General features: G+C 46.4%; 3 protein-coding genes across 3 annotated transcripts; all 3 read left to right on the top strand.

Moving 5' to 3' along the window:
- Window positions 1-359: 359 nt before the first annotated feature.
- On the top strand, window positions 360-3,413 carry LOC147099561 (ferritin heavy chain, oocyte isoform-like). Its single transcript, XM_085969805.1, has 4 exons — window positions 360-531; window positions 1,254-1,400; window positions 2,162-2,287; window positions 3,122-3,413. Exons 1-4 carry the CDS (start codon window positions 430-432, stop codon window positions 3,266-3,268), a joined length of 522 nt encoding a protein of 173 aa, XP_085825931.1. The 5' UTR covers window positions 360-429; the 3' UTR covers window positions 3,269-3,413.
- Window positions 3,414-16,995: 13,582 nt separating this feature from the next.
- Window positions 16,996-19,864, top strand: LOC147099560 (ferritin heavy chain B-like). Its single transcript, XM_085969804.1, has 4 exons — window positions 16,996-17,166; window positions 18,525-18,671; window positions 19,073-19,198; window positions 19,545-19,864. Exons 1-4 carry the CDS (start codon window positions 17,065-17,067, stop codon window positions 19,695-19,697), a joined length of 528 nt encoding a protein of 175 aa, XP_085825930.1. The 5' UTR covers window positions 16,996-17,064; the 3' UTR covers window positions 19,698-19,864.
- Window positions 19,865-24,130: 4,266 nt separating this feature from the next.
- LOC147099559 (ferritin heavy chain B-like) lies at window positions 24,131-26,623 on the top strand. The gene is made up of 4 exons (XM_085969803.1): window positions 24,131-24,296; window positions 25,384-25,530; window positions 25,773-25,898; window positions 26,279-26,623. Exons 1-4 carry the CDS (start codon window positions 24,195-24,197, stop codon window positions 26,432-26,434), a joined length of 531 nt encoding a protein of 176 aa, XP_085825929.1. The 5' UTR covers window positions 24,131-24,194; the 3' UTR covers window positions 26,435-26,623.
- Window positions 26,624-27,921: the final 1,298 nt, after the last annotated feature.

Here is a 27,921-nt window from a genome sequence, read left to right as displayed (position 1 = left end):
AGCCACCGAGATGCCCATCAATTCTCCGAGAGACGGGTTAACTTAGAGCCGGCTGTGCTCGACACCATCTGTAGGGTGGAATTTCATCGAGCTCTTTGAGATATGTTGTGAAACTCTGATTCTGAGAACAGAGACGCTTTCAAATTCAGTTTGAGGAAAGTCAAAGAAACCAACAGCAATGACATCACAGAATAATCATCCAAACCTCTGTATTCCAAAGCTCTGATTGGCTCTGGGTATCACACACCGCCCCCTCTCCTTTGTTAATTGGTGCCTGGATTGATGGAAGATCCTGACTGGCTCACAGGGATTGTCAATCATCATTGATCATGCCAGACCCTGTTGAAATGCAGGAGCTTGTGAGGGTAGAGGTTAGGTTGTTACTACAGTGGAGTTTGAGCTCAGTGCTTTGCAACAGGAAGAGTTAAGATGGCCTCCCAAGTGCGTCAGAACTATCACAAGGACTGTGAAGATGCTGTCAACAAGCAGATCAACATGGAGCTCTATTCCTCCTATGTTTATCTCTCCATGGTGAGTTTTGTATTTTTGGGGTCCTATTTCAAAATTAAGGCTGTTATTTTATTCTAAGCAGGTAGAATTTCTCTAGGTCAATGAATGGGCTTTAGAGGGTCTCTCTATAGCCCTCCCCAGTCTTAATCCAGTGAATGCTCTTAAGACAGTGATCTTGCAGAAGGACTCTTTCCTGCTCTGTAATAGCTCTGTCCTATTCTGATGTGTTTATATTTGAAACTAACTCCAGGGTTTCATCAAGTTTGTAATGGAGGGTTCATCTTGAAGATTCACTAAAACTAGTCAACTTCCAACTTGGATGGCAACAATTAGATTGAATTGGGTGACTAGTTAGTGAAACATTGGCTGGTTCTGGCCAGTTTTTATCCCCCTCTAATTGAGTGAATCCTGTTAGTCTTTCTCACCTGAGGATGGTGTTAAACTATTTAATTTTAAAGATTTGGCTCTTTTCCTTCTCTGCTTTTAGACTTTCATCTGGGAACAAAAGAAGATACCACAGATATTTTGACCAAGTGTAGTTGAGAGCTTTATTCCAAAAAGCATTAAAGCTCGCTAATATTTTCTAGTAACATAACCTCCTATTCTGTTGAGCTACTTCAATGAGGAGCTTCCAACATATTCAAAAAGGATTTGGAAAGTATTGGTGTTGCTACCATTTGAGTTGGCCATGGATCAGATCTAGATTTCAATTGTCTCTTTTCCATTTTTCTCTCTACCTGCAGTCGTATTACTTTGACCGGGATGATGTTGCCCTGCGTCACTTTGCCGAGTTCTTCAAGGAGCAGTCACATGAGGAACGTGAGCATGCTGAGAAACTGCTGAAATTCCAGAATATGCGTGGGGGGCGTGTTGTCCTGGAGGATGTCAAGGTTAGATTCAGCAAACTTTGAAGAATTGCCATGGTTTTGTGAAAAGTAGGCTAGTTACCTCATACTAGATTATCTGAGTCATGGAAGTTGTTCCAAGAGGAGGCTCAATGATTGTTGTATGCATGGATTTTCAGAAGGCAGGAGATTGCTGGCAGAAATTGGAAGTGCATTAGAAGCAACCTTGTGACCCCAATAAAACTGGGTGGAGTAGGAGGCAGTTGGTATAAAATAGACCACTGGATGGTGACTAGTGCATATGATCTAAATGTGCAAATAGTGATCTGCTGAGCTAGGGTCTATAGTGAGCTCCAGGGCAAAATTGGAGACTGGCTAGGGGGTTGACTGGAAGGAAGTGGTTGATGTTCACATCAGATGTAAGAGTGTAGGGATTTGGGGTGTGTCCCAGTACAGATGTCATTTAGAAGCTAGCTTGCAGAGACAAAAGGCTGATTGAAAGGTGGGCTTCATGTTCTGGCATAGAATAGAAAGCAAGGAAGTGTTACTGCAATTACTGCTAGATAGACCTCATTTGGAATATTGTGCTCCATTTTAGGTGATCTCACTTTAGAGCCTATAGTGCTGTGATTTCAAGTCAAATAACTCATTCCAAAGAGAATTCTTGATGAACTGTCTGGTTAAAATCCTGGCTTAGAATATCAAGAATGACATTGAGTTGTGATCTGACTAACTCCTGAAATGTTCAAGTCTGTTAACTAATTTCTTCCAATGTTACTCTATACCCCACCCCTACAAACTCTCAGAAACCAGAGCAGGATGAGTGGAGCAATGGCCTAGTGGTGATGCAGAGAGCTCTGCAGCTGGAGAAGGATGTCAACCAGAGTCTGTTGGATCTACACCAACTCTCCACTGGGAACACTGACCCTCATGTAAGTTCCTAATGTCTCATTTAAAGAAAGATTTGCATATCTACAGTGCCTTCCTTGTCGTCGGTGTCCAAAAACACTACAGCCAATTCAGTACTTCTTGAAGTGTCATTATTGTAATGTTTGCAACATGGCAGTCAATCTGCACACCAAGATCCTGCTGCAGAAATGAGAGAAATCACCAGATAGTCTGTTTTATTAAGTTGGTTAGTGATCAATATTGGCCAGGACACTGACATTCCAGTTTGTTTTCTTTGAAATAGTACCATGTGGGCAGACAAGACCTTGTGTACTGTTTTATCCAAAAGACAATACCTCTGACATTGCAGCTCTCCCTCAGTACTGCAGTGAAGTGTTGGTTTTCACTCAATTCTCTGAAATGGGACAACCCAGGGCCTTCTGACTGGCAGTGGTACCAGTAAGCCATGGCTGACACTTGCCATGTTTTGGGTGAGTTGAAGGCTATCTGGGGAGCTTAATCTGATCACTGATCTTTAGCAATATCTCCATGCCCAATAGGTTTCTGATGATCTTTCACAAAAGACTTCAACATCAGGATCTCACTGAGATGAGGCCAGTGCATAAAGCAGATTGAAATTGGGACAGCAAAGGATAAGTTGTAACTGAAGGGGGTTCTGCTTTCCAATTTTAAATTGGTAAATGCATTACTCCTGGAGTAAATCTAATCTGACGTCCAATCCACCTATTTCTCTGCAGCACTTGTACCAGTTACCCCATCCAGTAGAAGATAAAGGACCATCTCCATGGGCGGTGAAGCTCAGAAGGCCTTTGATGATGTCTCCTCTGAGCTAATTGTGCTTTGTTTTTCACTTTCAGTTGTGTGACTTCCTGGAGACCCACTACTTGGATGAGCAAGTGAAGATGATCAAGAAGCTTGGAGATCACATCACCAACTTGAAGAGACTGGGAGCCCCTGAGAATGGCATGGGAGAGTACCTGTTTGACAAGCACAGCCTGAGTTGAATGGGATTCTTGAACCATTAGTTCTATACAGGTTGCAAATGAAGTGTGACCAACTTCTGGTGGTGAATACTTTGGTTGTCATTATTTCCCAGTTTTCTCATCTAACTGTCACAGTACATGGAAATAAAGGTTATTCATCATTGAACTGGTTTGTCTTTGTTTAATTAAATAGCTGATCTGGTTAAGATCCCACTGCACAATACACAGCTGTGTAATATGATCCAAGTTCAAAATACAGAAGTCACTCCCAGGATGGCTGTGCCCACATCTTCAAATCATCACTGGAGAGGATTCTAATGGTTTTCTGAGCTCTCGGTAACAGTTCCTGCTGAAAAGGGTTTTTTATAACATCTGCCAGCAAACAGTCATTAAGCTGTGGTGGTTTAAAACAAAGAAATGGGCAAGGGTGAAGGGGGTTGAATTAGTGCTGACAGTAGTGACTCTTCAGTCAGGAGAAGGGAGAGTACATGCCTGGTGTCTTGCTTCAGACTTTTACCTGTAAAGGTGGGGGAATGATCTGCTATTGAGCTGTCTTTACATTTGACTGATGGCACAAGTCACGCACTAGATTGCCAAAGCTGTGTGACATGTGTACACAGTACAGCGTTGGCCATCTTAGAAACTTCCATTTGGGCAGGATCATTTCTGTTTATCATTCTCTTTCTTTCCCAGGTTACTATCTTTTTCTAGCCCCACCGACGGCAATACTTGATGTCTGGGATTAAGTAAAGCACTAGTCTGAATCGAGCAGTAGTGTGTCCTACGGGGAGTTTGTTGGTGTTGGGTAAAGTGAAGCTAAATCAGTAATCATGTAGGAGTCACTGGAAATAGAGTGCGAGACTTTCATAGCAGCAAAGAAAAACACGTGTTAGCTTTATTAACTCTCCGCATGGACTGAGGGACTCGGCCTCGTCGCAGGGCTATGACATCGACACACAATCGACGACTCTTAAAGGGACCCTGCTCCGATAACCCAACCAAGTTCCGTACATAACGTGGAGCGATAACATTGCCTATACATAGTGAATTGTGTTACTGTCCCTATGTGCTCTCTGCCACAATCATATCAATCCTATTCAAGCCAATGATTTTTCTACCAAAAACTAACTTACTTTCTATTGCAGCAGCATTGTTGTAGGTGTAACATTTGCATACTGAATTATCATTGGCCCGCAGGCATCGAAGCAATACCTATTGTATTCACGTGATCACATGTTGCATTGTCATTGGCCTGCAGGCATCTGTAAGGACTGCTATTGTTTAGAAGACCCAGGGGTCCGAACTCCATCTTGTCCACACGGTGCTGTACTGATTGAGAAAGCTTACAGACTTGACGCTTCATTAAAAGAGTTTAAATTGTAATAATCCGTTGTCCTGCAATTTATTATTTTTGTACAAAGTGTGCAAAACAAGACAGTAGGGATCCACTAGCTAATTCTGATCAAATAGTAGCTAGATTATTTCCGATAATTCATTCGGTATATCGCTAATGGCCACAACTGTTCCAAAAGACTGCCCTTAACCCACAAAGTGTGCGGTGATTTCCGAGTGTTCCTGAAGAATCCACAAATTAAACATCCATTAAAGCTGTTCAAAAATAGTTCATCTAAAGGGAATGAATGAACTCCATTTGAAAATACCAAGCGACAAGGGCCCTTTAAATATTCTCTCCAGCACTGAGCGAGTATACATGGATAGACTGATTCATAATAAAATGTTGGCTGGACTGTTTCTAGGAGTTAAACTGGAAAATACATTGGTTTTCCACACCACAAGGGAAATGAAAGCTCTTTGGACATTTGTAATGGCTCAGCCGATTGATGCGTCACGTGTCTTGCACACCCATGATTGTTCTGACACTCTGGGGAGACCACCTTCACTTTTACTGCTGGTGGGAGCCAAGTTCAAACACCACTGTAGTTACAACTGAACCTCTCTCCGATGATGTACCTGAACGAGATTAGATGCCATGGTATAGGAACAGGGCAACCACATGGGATTAGGACCACTGCTTGTGTAGAGAATAAACAACATGAGCTGGATAGGAACAGGAGGCGGCCATTGAGCCCCTCGAACATGTTCCTCCGTTCATTGAGATCATGGTTGATCTGTGACCTCACTCCATATACCCGCCTTTGCCCCATATCCCTTAATACCTTTGGTTAACAAAAATCTATTAATCTCAGATTTAAAATTAACACTTGACCGAGCATCAACTGCTGTTTGCGGAAGAGAGTTGGGCCAAACATCCTATTTCTGTGTTGTATGGTTTATGTAATTCACTCTTCTCTGTTCTGGAGGTTTTTGTAATGATCAGTAACCTGTCATTCTGGAATGGTACTCTAGGTGGTGCTGTCTCTATATAAGAGTGGGCAACCCATGATGCACTAGGCTACCCACAAGGCAGCAGTCAAGATGGAGGCCTCTACAGATACTGTACCTAGTCCACATGTGCTCAATAAAGTGTCTAGCAAAAGCTAGCTGTTCTTAATAAAAACGACTAGTTATTAATGAACATAACATGGTACCAGGATTGGTAAGATCTGCTGAATATTGTGCAACGCGACATGGAGAATTTGAAGCCACCAGAGCATTTGAAACTCACAGGAAATGTCGACTACAATTGGCAGACTTTTAAACAACAATTCGAACTCTACATCGCTGCCATCGGGTATGGTACGAAGCCAGGCGCAAGGAAAATAGCATTGCTGCTCACGGTTGCAGGCCCACAGGCGATAGAGGTATTTAATACATTTGTATTTAATGCAGAGGAGAACAGAGAAAAATTAGACGATGTGCTAAAGAAGTTTGATACACATTGTTCTCCCAAAAAGAATGAAACCTACGAGAGGTACACGGACACAGCAGCAAAATGAGACTTTTGATAGCTTTATGACTGATCTGAAACTGAAAGCACAGACATGTAATTTCTCTGAGCTTAAAGCATCCATGATTCGTGACCAGATTGTGTTTGGTATTCATGATAAAAAAAAGTCAGGGAACGTCTGTTGAGAGAAACCAAACTGACATTGGAAATTGCTGTGAAAATATGCCAAGCTAGCGAGCTAGCTCAAAAGCATGCCAAGACTTTCAGTGAAATCAATGATGATGCGATTGCAGTAAGTGCTGCTGTCGGTGCTGTGTCCTACAAGGGGAAGAAACATGGGCAGAACAGAAGTGAAAAGCAATCGGAGGAAGGAATTTTTAATTGAAAACGCTGTGGTTACAAACACCAGTTAAAACAATGTGCAGCGTTTGGGAAAATGTGCACAAAATGTCATGGAAAGAATCACTTTGCCAAACAATGCTTTTCAAAAGTAAAAACAAAGAAAGGGCAACAAGTCCGAGTTAATGTGATTGAGGACACTGATTTAAGTGAGACATTTTTTGTAGGAATGGTGTCATGTGACAATATTGAAAAGGATACAGAAAATGTGCAGCCCTCAGCAATAAACAATGCTGAACATAACGTCAATGCAGTAAAAGAGGACAAATGGATGATCCCACTGCAGGTAAATGGAGCATTAGTTACATTGAAACTAGACACTGGGGCAAAAGCAAACTTAATCAGTATGAGTGACATTAACAATATGAAAGAAAAGCCCAAAATACAGAAAAAGTCAGTACTACTGAAGGACTATAATGGACAGAAAATAGATAGCTTAGGTGTATGCAGACTTAAAGTGACAGTCAAAGACAAAGTGCATCATCTCATGTTTTCTGTTGTGGCTGAAGGACTTGATTCACTACTGGGTGACAAAGCTTGTGAGGACTTAGAACTGGTCAAGAGAGTCTACCGTATAAACTGTGCCATAAGCAGACCAGATGACTCGGTGGATTCTGTAGTGAATAATTTCCAGGATGTGTTTAAAGGATTTGCAGTTCTACCATTCACTTACAAGATCCAGCTAAAGGAGGATGCTCAGCCAGTGGTACATGCTCCACGAAGAGTTCCAGCACCCCTGCATGACCGGCTCAAGAATGAACTGGACAGAATGACCACACTAGGAGTCATCAGGAAAGTCGAAGAGCCAACAGACTGGGTTAACTCCATGGTATGTGTCAAGAAAAAGAACAATGATCTAAGAATATGCATGGATCCAAAGGACTTAAATGCAAACATAAAACGTGAACACTACCAGATTCCCAAGCGAGAAGAAATCACCAGTGAAATGTCAGGTGCCAGATACTTTACAAAGCTCGATGCCTCACAAGGAATTTGGCAACGAAAACTGGATGAAGAGAGCACCAAATACTGTACCTTCAACGCACCATTTGGCAGGTATTGTTTCCTCAGAATGCCTTTCGGGATAATATCTGCATCTGAAATCTTTCATAGAGCGATGGAACACATAATTGAAGGTCTGGAAGGAGTTCGGGTCTATGTTGATGACATCATCATCTGGGGCTCCACACTGAAAGAACACAATGAGAGACTGACTAAAGTGCTACAGAGCATATGCCGGAATGGACTGAAGCTCAACAAAGCCAAGTGTCAGTTTGGCATCCAGGAAGTCACTTTCCTAGGAGATAATCTATCTGGTAAAGGAATAGAGCCAGATATGGAAAAAGTAAACGCCGTCCTCAAAATGCACTGACCCACTGACAAAAAAGGAGTGCTACGCATCATGGGGATGATAAACTTCATTGGAAAGTTCATTCCTAACTTGTCAGCCAAGACAGCCTGTCTGCGAGACCTGCTACGTAAAACAAATGAGTTCGCATGGACAGAAAGACATGAACAAGAGTGGATCAACCTCAGAACAGTGCTGACAACCACACCTGTACTCACCTTCTTTGACCCAACAAAAAGAATGAAAGTGTCAACAGATGCATCAAAAGATGGCCTAGGTGCGGTCTTGCTACAAGCAGAGGGTGAAGATTGGAAGCCTGTTGCCTATGCCTCCAGGTCTATGACTGATACTGAGTGTCGATACGCCCAGATTGAAAAGGAATGTCTAGGCTTGGTAGTTGGACTAGAAAAGTTTCATGGCTACATATATGGACTTCCCACCTTCACAGTTGAGACAGACCACAGCCCGCTGGTTGCCGTCATGAAAAAGAACCTGAATGAGATGTCTCCAAGGATTCAACGACTCATGATGAAGCTGCAAAGATATGACTTTGAACTGATCTGCACACCAGGCAAATACATAGTGTTAGCAGATGCACTAACCCGAGCACCCACAATGAGTCATGTGAGCTCTACTGAAGAAGACGTGGATGTTCATGTGAGTATGGCCACTGCTGCGCTGCCCGTGTCAGGCACAAAATCAAAGCAAATAGCAGAAGAAACAGTAAAAGATACGGGCCTAGAAATTCAGTATAGCCACTTTTGGGGCGGTAAAGTCGGGCGGTCGCTAAAGTTAGCGCCCGCCGGAAACTGCAGGTCACTTCGCCGAAATTCAGTAGATCTGGCCAAGAGTTTGGGCGAGCGCTGAAACTGGCGTTGCACTCCTATCTTCAGGCGCTAAGCCGGCGGTGCGGACTGATAACGCCGAGGCCGGGCGCAGTGCAGGTGCGGTCATCTTTTGATTGACAGCAGACACCCTGACGCCGGCCAGCTCTTAAAGGGGGAAGGGTCAACTTTGTCTGCAGCCACGCCCTGGATAGTGGTGCCCTGCAGCTAGGCCTGAACACTGCTGGTGGACCCAAATAGCGCCTGAAGCCATGGAGAAGGCCCGTGAATGAGTGCAGCGCTTCTCCCAGCATGTTTTGAGGGTGCTGGTTAGGGGGTTGGAAAGGTACAAAGAGATCTTGTGACCGGACAGTGGCAAGAAGGCGCCCAGGAGGCAGTACAGGAGAGCCTGGAGGAAAATCGCCCACAGGGTGTCAGTCAACAGCGATGTCCCCAGGAGTGCGGACCAATGCCGCAAGAAGTACAACGACCTCACTCGGATGGTCAAGGTGAGTAATCTTTCCAGTGTCCTCCTCATCCTTGCATGTGCACCTCACATTATGGGCAAAGGGACCTCAAAGGCCTAATGGCCAGCTCTCCTCCCGCAGCTATGGCACTGGCATGATCCTCAATAGCACTTTCTGCACTTAACACACTGGCCAAGCTATTCGACCATGGGAGGCAGTGCACACAACAACAGGGCACCACACTGGCCAAGCTATTCGACCATGGGAGGCAGTGCACACAACAACAGGCCACCACAATGTACTTAGAGGCCGTCCTTTCTCTTGCAGGCCAAGATGGCCCGGAATTTGAAGAGCCAGAATGTCACCGGGGGAGGTCGTGCCCAGTTCCAGGAGCTCAGTGAGCTGGAGGAGAGCGTGGCTCGACTCATGCGTGGCCGGGTGGTTGGCCCTGTTGCCATTGGAGATGCCGACCCTGTGCTGCGACCAAATGGTAAGGACATGACCGTTTGGACCTCTCTCGTTCCCCTAGCGCATCAGATCTACATCCTTTGCCACTGTCCGACCAATGCGCTGAATGCCACCACTCATGCCTCCCTCGCTGACGCCCTGTCCTCACTGTAAAGCTACTCTTGTGCCTTCCTTCTTTCAGCTGGTGAGGAGGAGGTCCCTGAAGCAGAGAGTGCCAGACCCTCGGAAGAGGAGCACGACGAGGACCAACAGGAAGGCGGCACATCGGGGGAAGCATCATCTGAGCCAGGGGATGGCAATGGAGGGGACACGTCTTGCCTGGAGGAGAGCCAGGGGGAAGTGTTGCAGGGGGGTTTAGCTCCTGGGCCCAGTGCCGTCCAGGCACGCGGGAAGGTTCGGGCAGAACGGCGGCCTTCTCCCCAGAGGGGGGAAGTGTTGCAGGGGAGGGCAGTTGCTGGGCCCAGTGGCGTCCAGGCACGCGGGAAGGGTCGGCCAGCTCGGCGGCCTTCTCCCCAGAGGGAGAGTCCGGCCTCCAGTCCGGAGATGGACCTCGCCCAGGAGGTGCGCCTCCTTGATCAAATGTCGGCGGATTCGGAGCGGCGCCACAAGGAGTTCATGGGGGTTGTGGGACAGTTGCCTCAGACCATTGAGTCCCTGGCTCATAGTGTGGCCGCTTTTGGGGAATCACAGGCCAGGGTGTAAAGTCTGTGGGTTGTATAGCGAAGTAATACACAGACTACAAGAGTAACTTAAACAGGACTTTACTATTCGAAGGTCAGGGCGAATCTGCCCAATAAATTCTGCCACAGCACTTATATACCGGTGTGGTCACCGTCGGTATTACAGTATACAGCAGCCAGGATAAAGTAGTGCCACACCTAAAATAGTTCTCTTAAAGGTGGACGGTTACATACAATAGTTCTCTTAAAGGTAGAACAGTTACATACACTACAATCCTCCCTTTTTAGCTTACAACATACTTATTCCCCATTAACATAACATCATAACATATCCAACTTCATGTTACAACAGTTCACAGAGGTAGTCTCTGCGGAAACAGTTCACAGATTCAGCCTCTGCGGGAAACAGTTCACAGATTCAGTCTCTGATCTTCTTGACTCGGTCCGGACCACGCCTCCGTGGTGTAGTCAGGTCACCTTGCTAGAGGGACTTATCCCATAGTCCTTCCCTAGACTTAACAGCTTTACTTCCATCACTTCTGAACCAGCATTGCTGACTTTTTAAAACAAACAAAAAACAGTTGGATTGCCTTGGGAAATTTTCCTACTTTCCAACTGATTTGGCTCCGTTCGGGGGACCACGTGTGTGATTGGGTAGAGGTAATAATGGTTCAGATGGCTTTCATCTTCTGCTTCGTCTTTTCCTTTTTTGCTTCTTGGAGACTCTCGGGGCTCCATTGTCAGATGTCAGCTGTAACGCCACCATCTCCCTATGTTCCTTAGACTTTATGTGATTCATCCTGATTTCGGCACTTTGGGAGTTCTCGGCACAAGCTGGGCAGACCAGGTCCTCGTAATATTCAGTGTCACTCAACAGATCATGGTAATATTCGGTGTCGTCCTGAGCTAGGCCCGCGAGAGGGTCTTCTATTTCCTCCTTACCCAGCTGGACGTTAGCCGACTTTTGTTCCAAATCCCGACATCTGTCCTGAAGAGACTTCATCATGCGTTCAGATTCATCCCGCTTTTTCTGGGCTTCCTGCAAGTCTTTTACTAATGACCTCATTTGTGATTTCAATAATTCAACTTCATTCGGAGATTGATTGATCGGACTATTCAATCCCTCTACTGAAGTAGCTGTTTCAGTATTCTGTTGTTCTACATTGCCGTGCGTCAGCGTACTTTTGGCATCCAAGGACTGTTCTGCTGCAGACTTCTCAGTCTGGGTTGCCACCTCAGCTCTTCCAATGACTTTTGAGAGCTCCCTTCCCTTTGAAGATTGAGGCTCGTATTTAAGTTTTTCCCATTTTAGAGTTTTATCCCTCAGCATATGAATGAGTTGGCTGACTGTTAACTCTTCTGCCATCATCCCTTTTCCATTAACTACAGGGCTGTTTATAGCCTTGCCCTGGACGAGTTGGCTGACTGTTAACTCTTCTGTCCTCATCCCTTTTCCATTAGCTGCAGGGCTGTTTAGAACCTTGTCCTGGGGCTCCTTTGCTGCTTCTACTTCGCCATCATCCGCAGCCCCCATCATTCGAATTTCCACAAATGAATCGTCCGGTGATGCTGCACCCAACTTCAGTAGGAGCTCGGAAGTCATGTCGACCAACTCAGCTTTTTCTGCCTGCAACCTGCTAACCAGCGCCTTCAGTTGCGGCCCATCTTGTTCCACCGGGTTGGAGCACGCCCCTTCAGAAGCCGAATCAGCTTTGATTCGTTTGGCCTCCTCGTGCAGACGGTTTGTGTGCTCCTGCTGCCTTTTCTTCCCCAGCTGCTTCTGTTGTCTTTCCAGATTCTCCCATTCGGTATCATAGAACTTTTTCATTGCTTTCATCTCTTGCTCGAGACGGCAATTCAATTGTTCTAATTGCTGTCGTAATCTGAAATAAGTTTGCGTTCGAGCTCGATGTTCCTCAGTAATATATATGTCTGTAACTTGAACAGACTCAGAATTCTCTGTCAAGCTATGTTGTTGTTGTTCAGAGGAATTCTGTTCTGAAACTTTGTTCTCCTCTGGAGCATAAGCCTTTATGCCCACATTCGTTCTACCAACCGTAGTCAGCAAGTTCATTTTAGACTTGTCTTTCATGCTTGGGCTGGTCTTATCGTCATCCGTTTCAGAGTCTGAGCTGATTGTCTGCCCCGAGTCCTCACTCGTTATTGCTTTGAGGTAGTGCCATTCCATGTCTATTTTCTTGATCCACTCCCGTCCTAGAAGTGGTGGTCCTCCCTCAGGTAGTACGTATAAGTCCATTCCGGGGTGTTCTTTGCCCCTGTCTCTCACCTTGACTCTTATCTTTCCCATGGGGTATACTTTATGCCCCGTGTATGTCTGCAATACGAACTTGGTATCTCTCAAGGGTATATGTGAGAATAGCCGGTTGTAATCCCTTCGATTTATGACTGATAGGGCTGATCCAGTGTCCAATTCCATTCTCACTTGGACTCCGGCTATTTTTAGCATGACCCAGATAGTTTGTAGGTCAGCTTCCTAACTCACATTATGAATTCTCAGACTACCCAGTTCCTGGCCGCTTGGGTCTGAATCCAAATTCTGTTCATCTGAACTCTTCTCAACCACCTTGTGTACTTTGTTGTACTTTTCCTGTGATGGCTTTTTTTTTTTTGGTTGTTGGTCTTCTACCCTGACCGGCATACTTTCGCTATGTGACCCAGTTTGCCACATTTCCTACAGTCCTGGTTTTTAAACCAGCATTGGTTCTGGTCGTGTGTTGTCTTCCCACAACGATAACATTTCGTTGCACCCGAAGTAATTTGATCCACACTGAGGACCGCTGCCTTCAGCTGCATTTCCGCAGTTCCTTTCGCTGCGGCTTCATGTGATGCTGCAATAAGGACAGCCCTATCCAGTGTAAGGTCGTTCTCTTCGAGCAGTCGCTTTTGCGTTCCTTCCTTCGACAACCCGCACACGAACTTGCCTCGCAATGCCTCTGTCAGATTTCTTCCAAACTGGCAGTATTTCGCTAGCCTACGCAGTTCGACCAAGTATTCCGCGTTGCTTTCCTCTTTCCGTTGCGTTCTCGCATAAAATTTGAATCGTTCCGCCAACATCAGCGGTGTGGGGTTCAAGTGATCCTTCAGAACAGCAACAATATTATCGAAGGTTTGATCCGCCGGTTTAACTGGTGCTAGAAGATGTTTCAATAGCCCGTATGTCTTCGCCCCCATCGAGTTTAGCAAGGTTATAGCTTTATCATCATCCTCTATTTTATTGGCCTCACAATATATCTCAATGCGTTCTACATACGTGGCCCAATCTTCTACCTCGGAATCGAAATCGTTGATGTTACCACGCTTAGGCATCTTCACCTCCCTGATAAACAACAACGAAATATTTCTTTAACTCTTTTTTTTTTCCAAGATGGCGGTTTCCCCGCGCTTATCTTCTTTCCCCGCCCCTTTCAAAATGGCGGTTCCCGCTTCTGTCTTTTTCTCCGCCTACTGGCGGCTTCCCGCGGTTTCCCGCGCTTATCTTCTTTCCCCGCCCACTTTCAAGATGGCGGTTCCCGCTTTTCTTCCCCTGGCAGGAGGGGTAAGCTTTTCCCTCGGGCGACAGCCGCTGGCTTTCGGGGTTCGCAGCCTGCGCTTCGGCTTCAGCGCGTTCCCTTCTCTCGGCCGGGCAACCGGCTCTGGGTACAGCCCGTTGACGGCGAACGGTCTCAGCCGCTGGCTGGATCTCGCTCAGTCTCCCTCGCTCGGGCTCTGTCTCTCCGGTGCTGGGTACAACCCGTTGACGGCGAACAGTTTCAGCCGCTGGGCTGGATCTCGCTCAGTCTTCCTCGGGCTCTGTCTCTCCCGCTCGCACGGCTCTCGCTCGCTCTCTCTCGGGCTCTGTCTCTCCCGTTCGCGCGGCTCTCGCTCGGGCTCTGTCTCTCACACTCGCGCGGCTCTCAATCGCGCCTCCCAGCCCTCTCGCAGTCCGGTGCTTCCCTCCCCGGCTGCGGCTGAGTTCTCCGCGATTTATTTATTTTATCTCTTCCCGCGCCTTACGATCCCGGTCGCAGCGCTTCGTGGCCTCGGTCACTGTCCGACCTTTTTCACCCAATCGTTCCTCCCAGCCTCTCGCAGTCCGGTGCTTCCTCCCCGGCTGCGGCTGAGTTCTCCGTGGCTTATTTATGTTTATATCTTCCCGCGCCTTACGATCCCGGTCGCAGCGCCTCGTGGTCGCGGTATTTGTCCGGCCTTTTTCGCCGTCGCGGTCTAGTCGTCTCACGACGCTCCCCGGCCCGTTTGTACCACGGCTTCTGCTCCACGCTGCCCCAGTTTCAGCGCCTCTGGGCCCGACTTCTGTCCGGCTCCTTTCCCCCTCGACCGTGGTCGAGTGCACCGCCCTTATCCTCCGTTTATTTGTTTCTATTTTCCCTTTACTCACAGTCACCGTGGCCGACTTGCTTCTCGTGTTGATCGGCTCACTCACCACCGTGGCAGAAGGGACAATCCGTGCCTGTTGCTGATGGAAGACTTCGTGTTTGAAATCTTCCTCCTTTCTTGGTCTGCAGACTCGAGTTTTCTCTCAGCAAAACGACGAGGGCGGGTGCCTCTTCTCAACACTCGTTTACTTCTTCAGAAGTATTGTTGCCGCAGGGTAAGATCGAACTCGTCGCCACTGTAAAGTCTGTGGGTTGTATAGCGAAGTAATACACAGACTACAAGAGTAACTTAAACAGGACTTTACTATTCGAAGGTCAGGGCGAATCTGCCCAATAAGTTCTGCCACAGCACTTATATACCGGTGTGGTCACCGTCGGTATTACATTATACCCCAGCCAGGATAAAGTAGTGCCACACCTAATATAGTTTTCTTAAAGGTAGAACAGTTACATACACTACAGTTTCCAATAATTTTCCCAACACCGAGGTTAGGCTGACTGACCTGTAATTATTCAGTCTATCCCATTCTCCATTTTTAAACTTCTTCTTCTTCTTCTTCGGCAGTCCCTCCGAACCGAGGATGACTTGGTTCCACATTAAAAACGAGTTCTCAGGTGACTGATGAGTCCAATGCGGGACCTACAGTCTCTGTCACAGGTGGGGCAGACGGTGGTCGAAGGGGCGGGTGGGTGGGGTGCTTGGGTTGACGTGCGCTCCTTGCGCTGCCTGCGCTTGGCTTCCACTTGCTCCCGGCGAAGAGACTCGATGTGTTCGGCGCCTTCCCGGATTCTTCGACTCCACTTTGTGCGGTCTTGGGCCAGGGATTCCCAGGTGTCGGTGGGGATGTGACACTTTTTCGAGGAGGCTTTGAGGGTGTCCTTGAAGCCTTTCCTCTGCCCACCTGGGGCTCTCCTGCTGTGCCGGAGCTCCGAGTAGAGCGCTTGTTTTGGGAGTCTCGTATCGGGCATGCGGACAATGTGACCCGTCCATCGGAGCTCATCGAGCGTGGTCAAAGCTTCGATGGTGGGGATGTTGGCCTGAGCGAGATCATTGACGTTGGTGCGCCTCTCCTGCCAATGGATTTGCAGGATCTTGCAGAGGCAGCGTTGGTGGTACCTCTCCCGTGCTTTGAGGTGACTGCTGTACATGGTCCCTTTTCAAACATCGGTACCACGTTAGCAGTCCTCCAGTCCTCTGCCAGAGAAAATTGGAAAATGATGGTCAGAGCCTCTGCTATTTCCTCTCTTACTTCTGAGCGCTTGTGTTTGTCACATTCATCACACGCTCTTTCAATTCACCTGACCCGCTTTGCAGACTCACTGATCTGGTTGGATGTTGCCTCAAACCCGCAGATACCTGAAAATGACCAACCCACTGAACCACGCAGAACTATTAAAAAGACACTGACTCGCAAACAACGGAGGATTCAATTAACCCGGGCAAGGTGGCCCTCAACTGGTCCAGGCAGAGCGCGGTCGATGGGGGGGGTGTTCGCTCCAGCTGCCCGCCTCCCTTCCGCGGCTACAACCAATGCCTGGGTGTCCCTGAAGAGGGAGCACGCAGTGTCTGACGGTTCCCTTTGAGGCTTTCCATAACCGGTGGGCACCAGAGGGACTGGAGTGCAGAGTGGATCCAGGGAACTCAATTATAATTTTAAAGGTTTTTATGTTGGTTTTGTCATAATTTGGAACTTAATGTTTGTGCCCCTTTAAAAAGGGGCCACTTATGGTTTAAGTGTTTCCGATTGATGATTTAATCGTCCCAATCGATTAGCCTAAAGATAAGCCTGTGATTCCAGATATTCAAACTGTGTTTGAGAAAAGTCAGGGCGATTGGGATGCTTCTTTTTTTTCTATAAATTTAAATTCCCCAGCTGCTGTGGGAATTTAAACCCAGGTCTTTCAGATCATTAGTTCAAGGCCTCTGGATGACTAGTTCAGTAACTTAACCACTAGGCTACCATCCCCTGCCCTTGGGGTCCTTATTGCCCTGTCAGCCAATGACACTCATTTTTCAAAGTTCTGATCCTCTTTTTTGTGAACCCATAAATTTAGACAAATAAAAACTGTAAATAACCTATAAAACTGTAAATAAACCAATAAAACTCCAAATAAACCTTAATAATCAAATTAAAATTTGGTTCTCCAGCCCAATTATGCACTCAAAGTTCTGATTGGCTCTGGGAGTCATCTCCCCTCCTCCCTTTACTTGATTGGTGCTCTGAGAGAGGCTGCCACTTCTGATTGGGTATTGAGGAATGTCACTCATCATCTAGGCGGCCACGCCCTGGATTATCCAGCGGTATAAATAGTAGGAGTTTGGGGGATTGGTTAAATTCCAGCTTCTTACTTCAACAAAGTTTAGATTTAGCAAAAAATAATAATTAGGATGGCTTCTCAAGTGTGTCAGAACTACCACAAGGACTGTGAGGATGCTGTCAACAAGCAGATCAACATGGAGCTCTATTCCTCCTATGTTTATCTCTCCATGGTGAGTCTTGTATTTCTGACCACTTCACAATGGAGACTATGTAATGTTACTTTACTAAATTCTGTGCTGTGTCTAGCCCACCCCTCAATCTATGCACAGTAAATTCATTTTTTAAAGCTAAAATATAATGCAATTTATCATTTTGTGTGTCCATTAACAAACTGCCTCTCTGGTCCTTGCAGTAACTGAACCATCTTCTGAGTATCTTAATGACTTTCTTTCCTGGGCTCTTGAGTGTGTTGTTGAAGTTTATATTTGGAATACACTCTGCATTCAATGTGTGGAAATCAGAATTGTTATCCTCACTTCTAAATCACTCCATGGCCTTTCCCTACTTTGCTTTTGCAATAAAGGGATGTAATCTTAAAATTAGAAATAGCCCTTTTTAGGAGGGAAGTCAGGAGGCACTTTTTCACAAGGGTGGTGGAGATCTGGAACACTTTTTTTTTTTTTTTTTTTTTTTTTTTTTTTTTTTTTTCTTTACCTGCTTTTCCCCCCAGCTGTGGATGCTGGGACAATTGGAGCTTTCAAGACAGATGCTTTTCTTGGGTAAGTGCCTCAAGGGGGATGGAGTAAAGCTACAGGTCAGCCATGATCAAATTGAATGGTGGAGCAGGCTCGAGTGGCTGAATGGCCCACTCCTGTTCCTAATATTAACCTTAGTTTTAACTCTCAGTTTGTGCCCTTCTGTCTTTTCGCTAACTCCCTTTGCCGTACTGGTGGTAAATCCGTCAGCCACTTTGACCCTACTCGGGAACTCTCCCTTAACTCCTCTGCTTTCCTACTTCTTGACCTTGACCAATCACTTCAAATTCTGAAGGTTTATGAACCTTTTATTCCTTGGTATGTGGTTCTCCTCTGAAATGCCTTGATTAGTGTTGAAGGTGCCAAATTAATGCTGCTTGTGGTAATTTTAGTTCCATGGGATGAATGTAGCCAGTAAGATTCAGACTAGTTTCTCCTCTTTGATGTACTACATGAATTGTGTACTGTGACTAGACTCTACTTTAATGGGTTTGTTTCTAGTGCCCCTTGGCAATAGATCTGGGCCAATATTTGCAAGTTACTATTTAATCTGCTCCCACCATCCTTTCAGGCAGTGCATGCACTTGAGTTTCTTCCTGTAGCCTCTGGTTCTTTTGCCATTTCCATTGGCCAGTTTCCCTATTGCTAGGGGTAAGATTGTCCACTTGCTACCAGGTTAGTGAAGTAAGTAGGCCGGTGCTAGTTTCCATGTACCACAAGTTCAGTGAGAATTGAACCCTTTGAATTAAAGCAAAATCCAGGTTGGCTTTATGTACAATACCCATGATAGATCTGCCATGGGATACCCAACGACTTTTCTGATCTCTCCATAGTCCTTCTACTTTGACCGGGATGATGTTGCCCTGCGTCACTTTGCCGAGTTCTTCAAGGAGCAGTCGCACGAGGAACGGGAGCACGCTGAGAAACTGATGAAATTCCAGAATCGGCGTGGAGGCCGAATCATCTTGGAGGACATCAAGGTTTGGCTCAATAAACGAGTGACCTTCTGTCTGGGACCCGTAGACTGATTGTTTCAAATACTTTCTAAAGCCATTGGTTCCAATTTATAACAAACAGGCCATTTGGCCAAGTGGGTCTATGACCGAGTTTATACTCCACGAGCCACCCCCCACTGTGCTTCATCTAGCCCTATCTGCATATCCTTCTATACACCTCTCCCTAGTACTTATCTAGCTTCCCCTTAACTACATCTGTTATTTGACTCCAGTAGTTGTGTTGGCTTAATGCTGTAGTTCTATTTTCTTCCAACACATTGGTTCATGGTAACATTAGATATTTGCACCCCTAATTTCCTTCAATACTTTGTTTGTTTGTTTGTTTATTCCATTGTACAGTGAATTGTCTGAATTTCCCTTTCCAGAAACCAGAGCAGGATGAGTGGAGCAATGGTCTGGAGGCGATGCAGAGAGCTCTGCAGCTGGAGAAGAATGTCAACCAGAGTCTGCTGGATCTGCACAAACTCGCCACTGTTAGGACTGACCCTCATGTAAGTTCTTGAAGCTGTAATGTGGGCATTTGTTAAGTTGGAGGTGGTGGTACCGTGAGCCTATTCAAAAGATCTTCATGCCCAATAGCTTTGTGTTGGTGCCTTTTAGGTTTTTGAGTGGTGGGAGGTTGGCCTACTGTGGACATTGACCAGTGAATGTGTCCCAGTGATTTTAGGATCTATGCCCCTATTCTGCAGGAAGTTTAATCTAATGATGCAGTAATTCCATTAATCTCAATTGCACCACAACACTATCCTGCAGTCCAAGTGGATTGAACTCTTTCGGGAAGCTAGGATGTTCCTTGAAATCTGCTGCTGGACATAACTAGTTTCCCTCTCTTTCCAGTTGTGTGACTTCCTGGAGACCCACTACTTGGATGAGCAAGTGAAGATGATCAAGAAGCTTGGAGATCACATCACCAACCTGAAGAGACTGGGAGCCCCTGAGAATGGCATGGGGGAGTACCTGTTTGACAAGCACACCCTGGGGGAAGAGTGACTGCAGGGATGAAGCCTATTGTGTTTAGTACTTGTATTTATAATTGTGTGCGAGACGCCTGTCCTGTAGGGAATGATGGCTTGTGACTTTGTGCAAGAGCTGAGAGACCTGGGCTCTTAATGTGAAATGTCACTAACTGTAAATAAACTGTTCTATATTTGACTGGATTTTGTCTCCTTGTAAATTTTAGTGGTTTTTGTTCCAGTTAACATAACTTGGTTACACTTCCAGTATTACACTGGGCTGTGCAGCAGTGTTGTCATGGGATTTGGTCATAGAATGGTTACAGCACAAGAGGCCATTCGGCCTGTCGAGCCCATGCTGGCTCTCTGCAGGAGCACTTTGGCTAGTACTATACCCTGCCCTTTCTGTGGAGCCCTGCCATTTTATCCTTCAGGTACTTGTCTAATTCCCTTTTGGAAACAGAGATTGAGTCTGCCACCATCACCCTCAGGCAGTGCATTCCACATCCTAACCACTCGCTGCGTTCAGTTTTTCCTCATGTTGTCTTTGGGCCCCCTTCCAATCGCCTTAAATCTGTGTCCTCTGGTTCTCGACCCTCCCACCAATGGGAACAGTTCTATTTATTTTTTTGGCAGGGTAATTTTGATTTTTTAACTTTGATATTCTATGTATTTCTAAGAAATTTGTCGATCTTGTGTTGCAAACAAACTGCAATGCTGTAATACAACAGCTTAATGTACAAAGGTGTGTTCAGCCAAATGAGCTAATGGGACCAGGGACCCCTGAAGCTTGGTAAGAAGTAGGTTTTAGAGTCTTAAAGGAGGCAGAGGTTTAGGGAGGGTATTCCAAAGCTTGGGCTCTAGGCAGTTAAATAGAAGTACTTGCTGCCATGGTGATGAATATTCCCCCTGCCCTTGAGAGCTCGGAGAGTTATAATTTAGCCATTACAATGAAATACAAGTTATAATAAACACAAGGATGATTTGCTGTGACTGTGTTCTGTCATTTCAGTCCAATGAAGCGAAAGCTCTGGTTTCGCATTTTCTAAGAATTATATTTTCCCTGGGGAAGAGCAGTTTGTATTCAGTAAACTGCTACAGATCCCCATCAGTCATTAGCGGGGGTAACTCCGTTAACAAACTCACCACTGCTGCTATAGCCTTTCTGGGCAGAGAAACAAATAACTGCTGCACAAACCAGCAATGTTGGCGCTCACTGAGCTCGTGATAAGGGGATTACAATTGATGTGGTGGTGGAGGAGAATCAACAATTGCCATATCGGCTTGCTATCCACATAACATAATTAGAAGCAGGAGTAGGCCATGCGGCCTTTGAGCCTGCTCCACCATTCAATAAAATCATGGCTGATCTTCAATCTCACCTCTACTTTCCAGCCCGATCTCCATATCCCTTGATCACACTACAATCTAAAAATCTATCTGAGCCTTGAATATAGTTAATAGTTCAGCATCCACAGCCCTTTGGGGTAGAGAATTTGAAAATATCTTACTGGGAAACTGTGAGTACCCTACTGGGCTTTGTTCTGTGACCACTCTCCTTCCCCCTCCCCCACCATGTTTGACTAACCTGCCAACACTCATGGTCTTGGGTAAGGTATTGGAGGACGAGGAATACGTGCGGAACTGTATTCCCACAAAATATAATCCTTCCGGAAGCAGTAAATGTATTTCACTAAATGCACAAAGTAAAACCCCCAAGTTAAATAGATACTTCTCCTGAAACTCTCTTCCCTCTCCCTGCCTGTTCCATCAATGTATAAACCCAATACCGGCAGCTCCTCCATAAATGTATTGATTGGTATTCAGGCCCATTGTGCAGTTCATACCAAATAGCAATCATCCTTTCCAAATCCGACTGCATCTCCATTTGTGTCCTTCACCCCCAGGAATGGATTCATCCGTTGATGATGCTGCAGCTGCAACACGCCAGTGTTGACAAGCTAATTTAGGAACTTAGCTGAGAACTGCAGCGGGTGCAATGAAATTGCCGTCTTCAGCCATTCCACGTTGATGTCTTTGCATCTCTCGGAGGCATTTCTGGGGTATCTGAGTCCCCACATTTCACACGATGATGAGCCGCAATTCTACGAGTCGGGATGGGTTTGCGTGCTGACGGGTTTCATGGCTTCATGTTTCAGACAAAACAAAGTCTTCAGCTCACTCGATGTGAAAAACTTTACAGGCGCCCGTGTTTTAAGAATTACATCGAATTTACAGCACAGAAACTGGCCATTCGGCCCGACTGCTCCGTGCCGGTGTTTATGCTCCACACGAGCCTCCTCCTGCCCTTCTTCATCTAATCCGATCAGCATATCCTTCTATTCCCTTCTTTCCAAACTTCCCCTTAAATGCATCTCTGCTCTTCGCCTCAACTACTCCTATGTGGTAGCGAGTTCCACGTTCTCACCACTGAAGAAGTTGCTCCTGAATCCCCTGTTAGATTTATTAGTGACTATCTTATATTTATGGCCCTCAGTTCTGGACTCCCCCACAAGTGAAAGCATTTTCTTTCCATCTACCTTATCAAAACACCTTCATAATTTTAAAGACCTCCATTAGGTCACCCTTCAGCCTTCTTATTTCTAGAGAAAAGCGCCCCAGCTTGTTCAGTCATTCCTGATAGATATAACCTCTCAGTTCTGCTATCATCCTTGTAAATCAAATGTGCACCTTCTCCAGTGCCTCTATATCCTTTTTGTAATATTCTCCTTAGAGCAGAAAAGGCTAAGAGGAGATTTGATAGAGGCGTTTAAAATCATGAAGGGTTTCGATAGAGTAAATAAAGAGAAACTGTTTCCAATGGCTGAAGGGTCGATAACCAGAGGACACAGATTTAAGATGATTAGCAAAAGAACCAGAGGCGACAGGAGGAAAAACGTTGTTACACAAGGAGTGGTTAGGATTGGGAATGCGCTGCCTGATGGGGCGGTGGATACAGATTCAATAGTGGCCTTCAAAAGGGAATTGGATAAATACTTGAAGTAGAAAAAAGTTCCAGGTTCCTGGGGAAAGAGCGGGGGAGTGGGACTAACTGGATTGCTCTTTGAACGAGCCGGGACAGACTCGATGGGCCGAATGGCCTCCTTCTGTGCTGCACTATTCTATGATTCTATGGAGACCAGAACCGTGCACCGTACTCCAAGTGTAGTCTAACCGAGGTTCTATACCAATTTAACACGTTGAACTCGGGTGCGGTTCGGCTGCAAGCACTCCCCGCACTGAGCTCAGAACGGCACTAATGGTAACTGTTTGCATCTCACAAAATCTATGAGGTCGACGTTCACCCCGCTCCGTGCCGATACATTTCCTACAGTCTGACTACAAAGAAGCACAGCCCTGGTAGCAGCTCCCCGAGTGACGGGCTAGAAAATACACAGAGAAACATAGAAGATTGGAGCATCAGTCGGCCATTCGGCAACTCGAGCCTGTTCAGCCATTTAATGAGATCGTGGCTGATCATCCAAATTCAGTACCCTGTCCCTGCTTTCTCCCCATATCCCTTGATCCCTTTAGCCTCAAGAAATATATTCAAATCCTTCTTGAATATATTTAATGAATTTTCCTCAACTGCCCTGTGTGGCAGAGAATGTCACAGGTTCACCACTCTCTGGGTGAAGAAATTCCTCCTCATCTCAGTCCTAAATGGCTTCCCACTTATCCTTAGGCTGTGACCCCTGGTTCTGGACTCCCCGCCATCGGGAACTTGCCTGTTTTTTCTGGAAGAGAAATTTCTGTCTTTACATCCGAAGGGATTGTGTGATGGGGAGAAATATTTAATGGAAAGTCAAGCCTCATGGGTCCCGGTTCTACAGAATCTGAAAATGTGAAATGAATAATACTCTGGTGTATGTTCCATAACACACAAAGATGTTTCCAATCAATTTATTCCATTTTTAGAATATTAATTCACGGGATGTGGGCGTCGCTGTCAACGGCCAGAATGTATTGCTCGGCGCGAGTCGCACTGGAGAAGGTGGGGGTGAGCCGCCTTCTTGAACTCCGTGCGGTGAAGGTACTCCCACAATGCTGTTAGGCAGTGAGTTCCAGGATTTTGACCCAGCGACGATGAAGGAACGATTGTAGGAAAATTCATCGATAGCGAAGGATGATTCTCAGCACCTTGAGCTTTTGAAAAGCAGCAAATTGTCATTTAATTCAAATGAGAGCATCAAACAACGAGAGACTTTCCGATTTGAAGAAGGTCAAGGAACCCAAAAGCAATGACATCACCGAGACTGATCTCCCAAACCTGCCGGTTTTCCATAGCTCTGATTGGCTCTGGGTCTCCCCCCCTCCTCCCCCACACCCCCTCTCCTTTGTTAATTGGTGCCTGGATTCAGGAAAGATTCCTGATTGGCTCTCAGGGATTGTCAATCGTCATTGGTGATGTCATTCCTTGTTTGAATGCAGGCTGTCCCAGTAGTATAAATACAAGAGCTTGAGTTAGAAAGGGTTAGTTTTTGAACTTTCTAGGTGCTAGTGAGCAGTAATAGTATAACAGGAAATAGTGAAGATGGCCTCCCAAGTACGTCAGAACTACCACAAGGACTGTGAGGATGCTGTCAACAAGCAAATTAACATGGAGCTCTATTCCTCCTATGTTTATCTTTCCATGGTGAGTCTTGTATTCCTTGTTGCTGTATTCTTAAAAGCTGGACATTCTGTAGTTCCATGAACTGGCTTTCAACTATATTTCTCTTGACTTCCTTACCTGGGGAAGCAATGTTTGAGCAGTGAGTACTTCAGGGTGAGCTTGTTGTGTTGATGGCCTGCTCCTTGTAGCAGCTGCGCTCTGTTGAGCAGGTTTAATATATGGAACTAGCTCAGCTGCTGCCTGAGTTTGTAACAGAAGAGCACAAACCTGGTCAAGTGACTGTTGGTGCTTGTTGATATGAAACAAAGTTCAGTTTCAGTGGGGTGACTGTAGTGAGTGACATGATGGCAGGTCCTCACTAGCTTTCTTTTTAACTGGAAGTGAAGTTCTGGGAATCCTGGTGTTGAAGCCTTGTTCACTGTGCCTAGATCTCTTTGGCTACAAGGCACTTTGGGAGGTAGTCAATGAAGCCACCTGTTATGTGGGAAATGCAGCAGCCAATTTGTGCACAGTAAGCTTGCACAAACAATGAGACTCATCAGATCATCTGTTTTGGTTGAGGGATAAATATTGGCCTGGGAATCTGGAGAGAACTCCCCTGTTCTCTGAAGTAGTGCCTTGAGATCTTTCACATCCACCTGAGGACAGACAGGGCCTCTGTTTAACATCTCATCTGAATGACAGGAAGTAGAGGAGGGACTACTTATCCAGCAGTAGAGTTTAGTTTGACTGGTCATGAAATATAATCCTGAACTGTAGTTTATAGTTTATATTTGTTGGTTGACTGTTTCATCCTGGTTCTTGGGAGGAGAAGCTGGCCAACATGTTCAGATTAGTGAAGTGAATTGCATTTTGTTAGTTAACCAATGGTATCTTCAGGATCAAGGGAGAAGCCAGGGACAGGGTACTTGTTTGGATGATCAGCCATGATCTCACTAAACGTTGGAACAGGCTCAAGGGGCCGAATGGCCTACTACTGCTCCTATCTTCTATGGTTCTATCTATTTTTGCAAGATTAAGAACTCACTAGCTAACTAGAGGTAAATATAATCTTGCATTGTATATGAAGATCTAGGTCTGATGAAGCTGTTTAAAATTCTCTCCACAGTCCTATTACTTTGACCGGGATGATGTTGCCCTGCGTCACTTTGCAGAGTTCCTCAAGGAGCAGTCACATGAGAAACACGAGAATGCTGAGAAACTGATGAAATTCCAGAATCGGCGTGGAGGCCGAATCATCTTGGAGGACGTCAAGGTTGGATTCAATAAATGAGTGGCCTTCTGTTGGGTTCCCCTTGTTTCCAATACTTTCTAAAGCAATTAGTTCCAATTTGAATCCATGGTTCTAGTGGCTTAATGCTGTCATTCTATATTCCTGTGACACATTGGTTCATGGTAACATGGATTTCTGGCTGCTTTTCACCCCTGTTTTCCTTGTGCTGTCTTGTGTCTTTTTTGTTTAATTCATTGTAAGTGAACTGTGACTTTCACCTTCAGAAACCAGAGCAGGATGAGTGGAGCAATGGTCTGGAGGTGATGCAGAGAGCTCTGCAGATGGAGAAGAATGTCAACCAGAGTCTGCTGGATCTGCACAAACTCTCCACTGGGAGCACTGACCCTCATGTAAGTGCTTGTTGGGTTTTTGGGTATGTTGGAGGTGGTGGAACCTTGCTGTCCTTGAGCCGATTCAACAATCTACATGCCCAATCGCTTTGTGTTGGGGTGTCTCCTGGGTTCTTAAGGGGGTTGGGGTGAGGATGGGACAGTTGGCCTTATGTGGACATTGAGAATAAGTGTGTCGCAGTGGTTCCAGGATCTAAGCATCTATTGTACAGGAATTACTAGATCATTTGAGCAAATTTACATCATCTCAATTACACCACTTGACTATCCTCCAGTCCAAGAGGATTAAAATCCCAACTCTAGAGGAAGTGGGGGGAGCTTGGATGTTCCTTGATATCTGCTACTGGCCATAACTAGTTTCACTTTTTGTTTCTTTTCAGTTGTGTGACTTCCTGGAGACCCACTACTTGGATGAGCAAGTGAAGATAATCAAGAAGCTTGGAGATCACATCACCAACTTGAAGAGACTGGGAGCCCCTGAGAATGGCATGGGAGAGTACTTGTTTGACAAGCACACCCTGGGGGAGAGTGACTGAAGCGTATTGTGTTCAGTACTTGTGTTTATATAATTGTGTGGGAGACCCTGTCCTTCAGGGAATGATGGGTTGTGTGACTTTGTACAAAGAGCTGTGAGACCTGGGCTCTGTAATATCAACTGTCACTAACTGTAAATAAACTGTCCAACATTGGACTGGATTTTGTCTCCTTGTAAATTTGAGTGGTTGCTTATTTTCTGATAACATTTGGTTGTCTTCAGACAAGAGCTACGCTGGGCTGTGTCCTCTGAGATGGTGTGCGTTGGCGACGTATTTCTTCCACCAGCTGCGCGGCCTCAATTACGCCACGCAGCTCCTGTTTGTGAAAGTGGGCGGCATGCGTGCCAGCCTGCGGGAGCTGCCTGTCTTCTACCAGGAACTGCTATGGGTTTGGAACTACGTCGCTTCCAGGCGGAACTCTTTTTTTTTTTCCTCCCCCGCCCCTCAGGAGCAGCGGCTCTCCTTCGGGTGCCGTTGCTCAGGAATCCGCACCTTCACGACCGTGGGTTCGGGTGGCTGGCGGAGCGCAGGGCTGTGCCTGGCAAGGTGACCAGAGTCGGGGATCTGCTCGATGGCGGAGGAGCGGGCTGGATGGCGCTGGAGGAGCTGGCGCGGCGCCTGTCCTGGGCCAACGTCCGGCTCGTGGTCCAAGCCATTGAGTCGGTGAAAGTGGCACTGGGCCCCGGCTCCACTAGGTGTATCGAGGCGGCTTGAGCACGTGGGGCGATCCCGTCCGAGCTTGCCCCCGTTCGGACGGAGTTCCTAATCGGCGCCCGGCCCCGAAACTCCCCTCGGAAACCGGCTCCTCACAACTTGCGCCGTCTCGAGGAAAGACCCTCCGTGCCTTTTCATTCCGTGCGGAGGAGTTTCCTGTACGGGCTGCTCCTGCGCAGACACCACTTTGCCGTCTGCGTCTGCCATCCGGACACGCCTTGGCGTGGCGTCTTGCTGACCGGCGGTGGCGGAGGTCCCCAATGGAGGGCTCTCTACGCGGGAGTCCTCCCTTGTTCCATCGGGGACTTGGCCTGGAGGGTGTTGCACGGAGCGGTCCCGTGCAATATGGTTTTAAATAGGTTCACGGACTCCCAGGCCGCCTGCATTTTTTGCGGCCTGGAGGAGTCCGTGTTTCACGTTTACATAGAATGTGAGAGGTTGCAGCCCCTCTTTCATTACCTGAAGAGGCTGCTCCTTGATTTTTGGTTGCACTTCAGTCCCACGCTCCTGATCTACGGTCACCCTTGTGGGCCTGGCTAAAAAAAGCCATCAATTGGTCCGGGGGGTCGTTCAGCCGGATTGCCTGCCTCTCTTCCGCGGCCATGTTCGCCCCCGGGTGGCCCTGGAGATGGAGCACGCGGTGTCCGCCGGCACGCTTGAGTATTTCCGCGACCGGTGGGCGCCGCGGGGACTGGAGTGCCTCGTCAACCCGGAAAACCAAATTTTAATTTGATTTATGTTTTAGTTGAACTTTTGTTAATTTACAGTCAAAT

Source organism: Somniosus microcephalus, chromosome 28 (genome assembly GCF_052327205.1).
Source record: "Somniosus microcephalus isolate GS21.2 chromosome 28, FLI_Smic_1.0, whole genome shotgun sequence".
NCBI classification, from domain to species: Eukaryota; Metazoa; Chordata; class Chondrichthyes; order Squaliformes; family Somniosidae; genus Somniosus; species Somniosus microcephalus.
The sequence above is the reverse complement of the archived record's forward strand: the minus strand, read 5'-3'. Positions and strand labels throughout refer to the sequence as shown.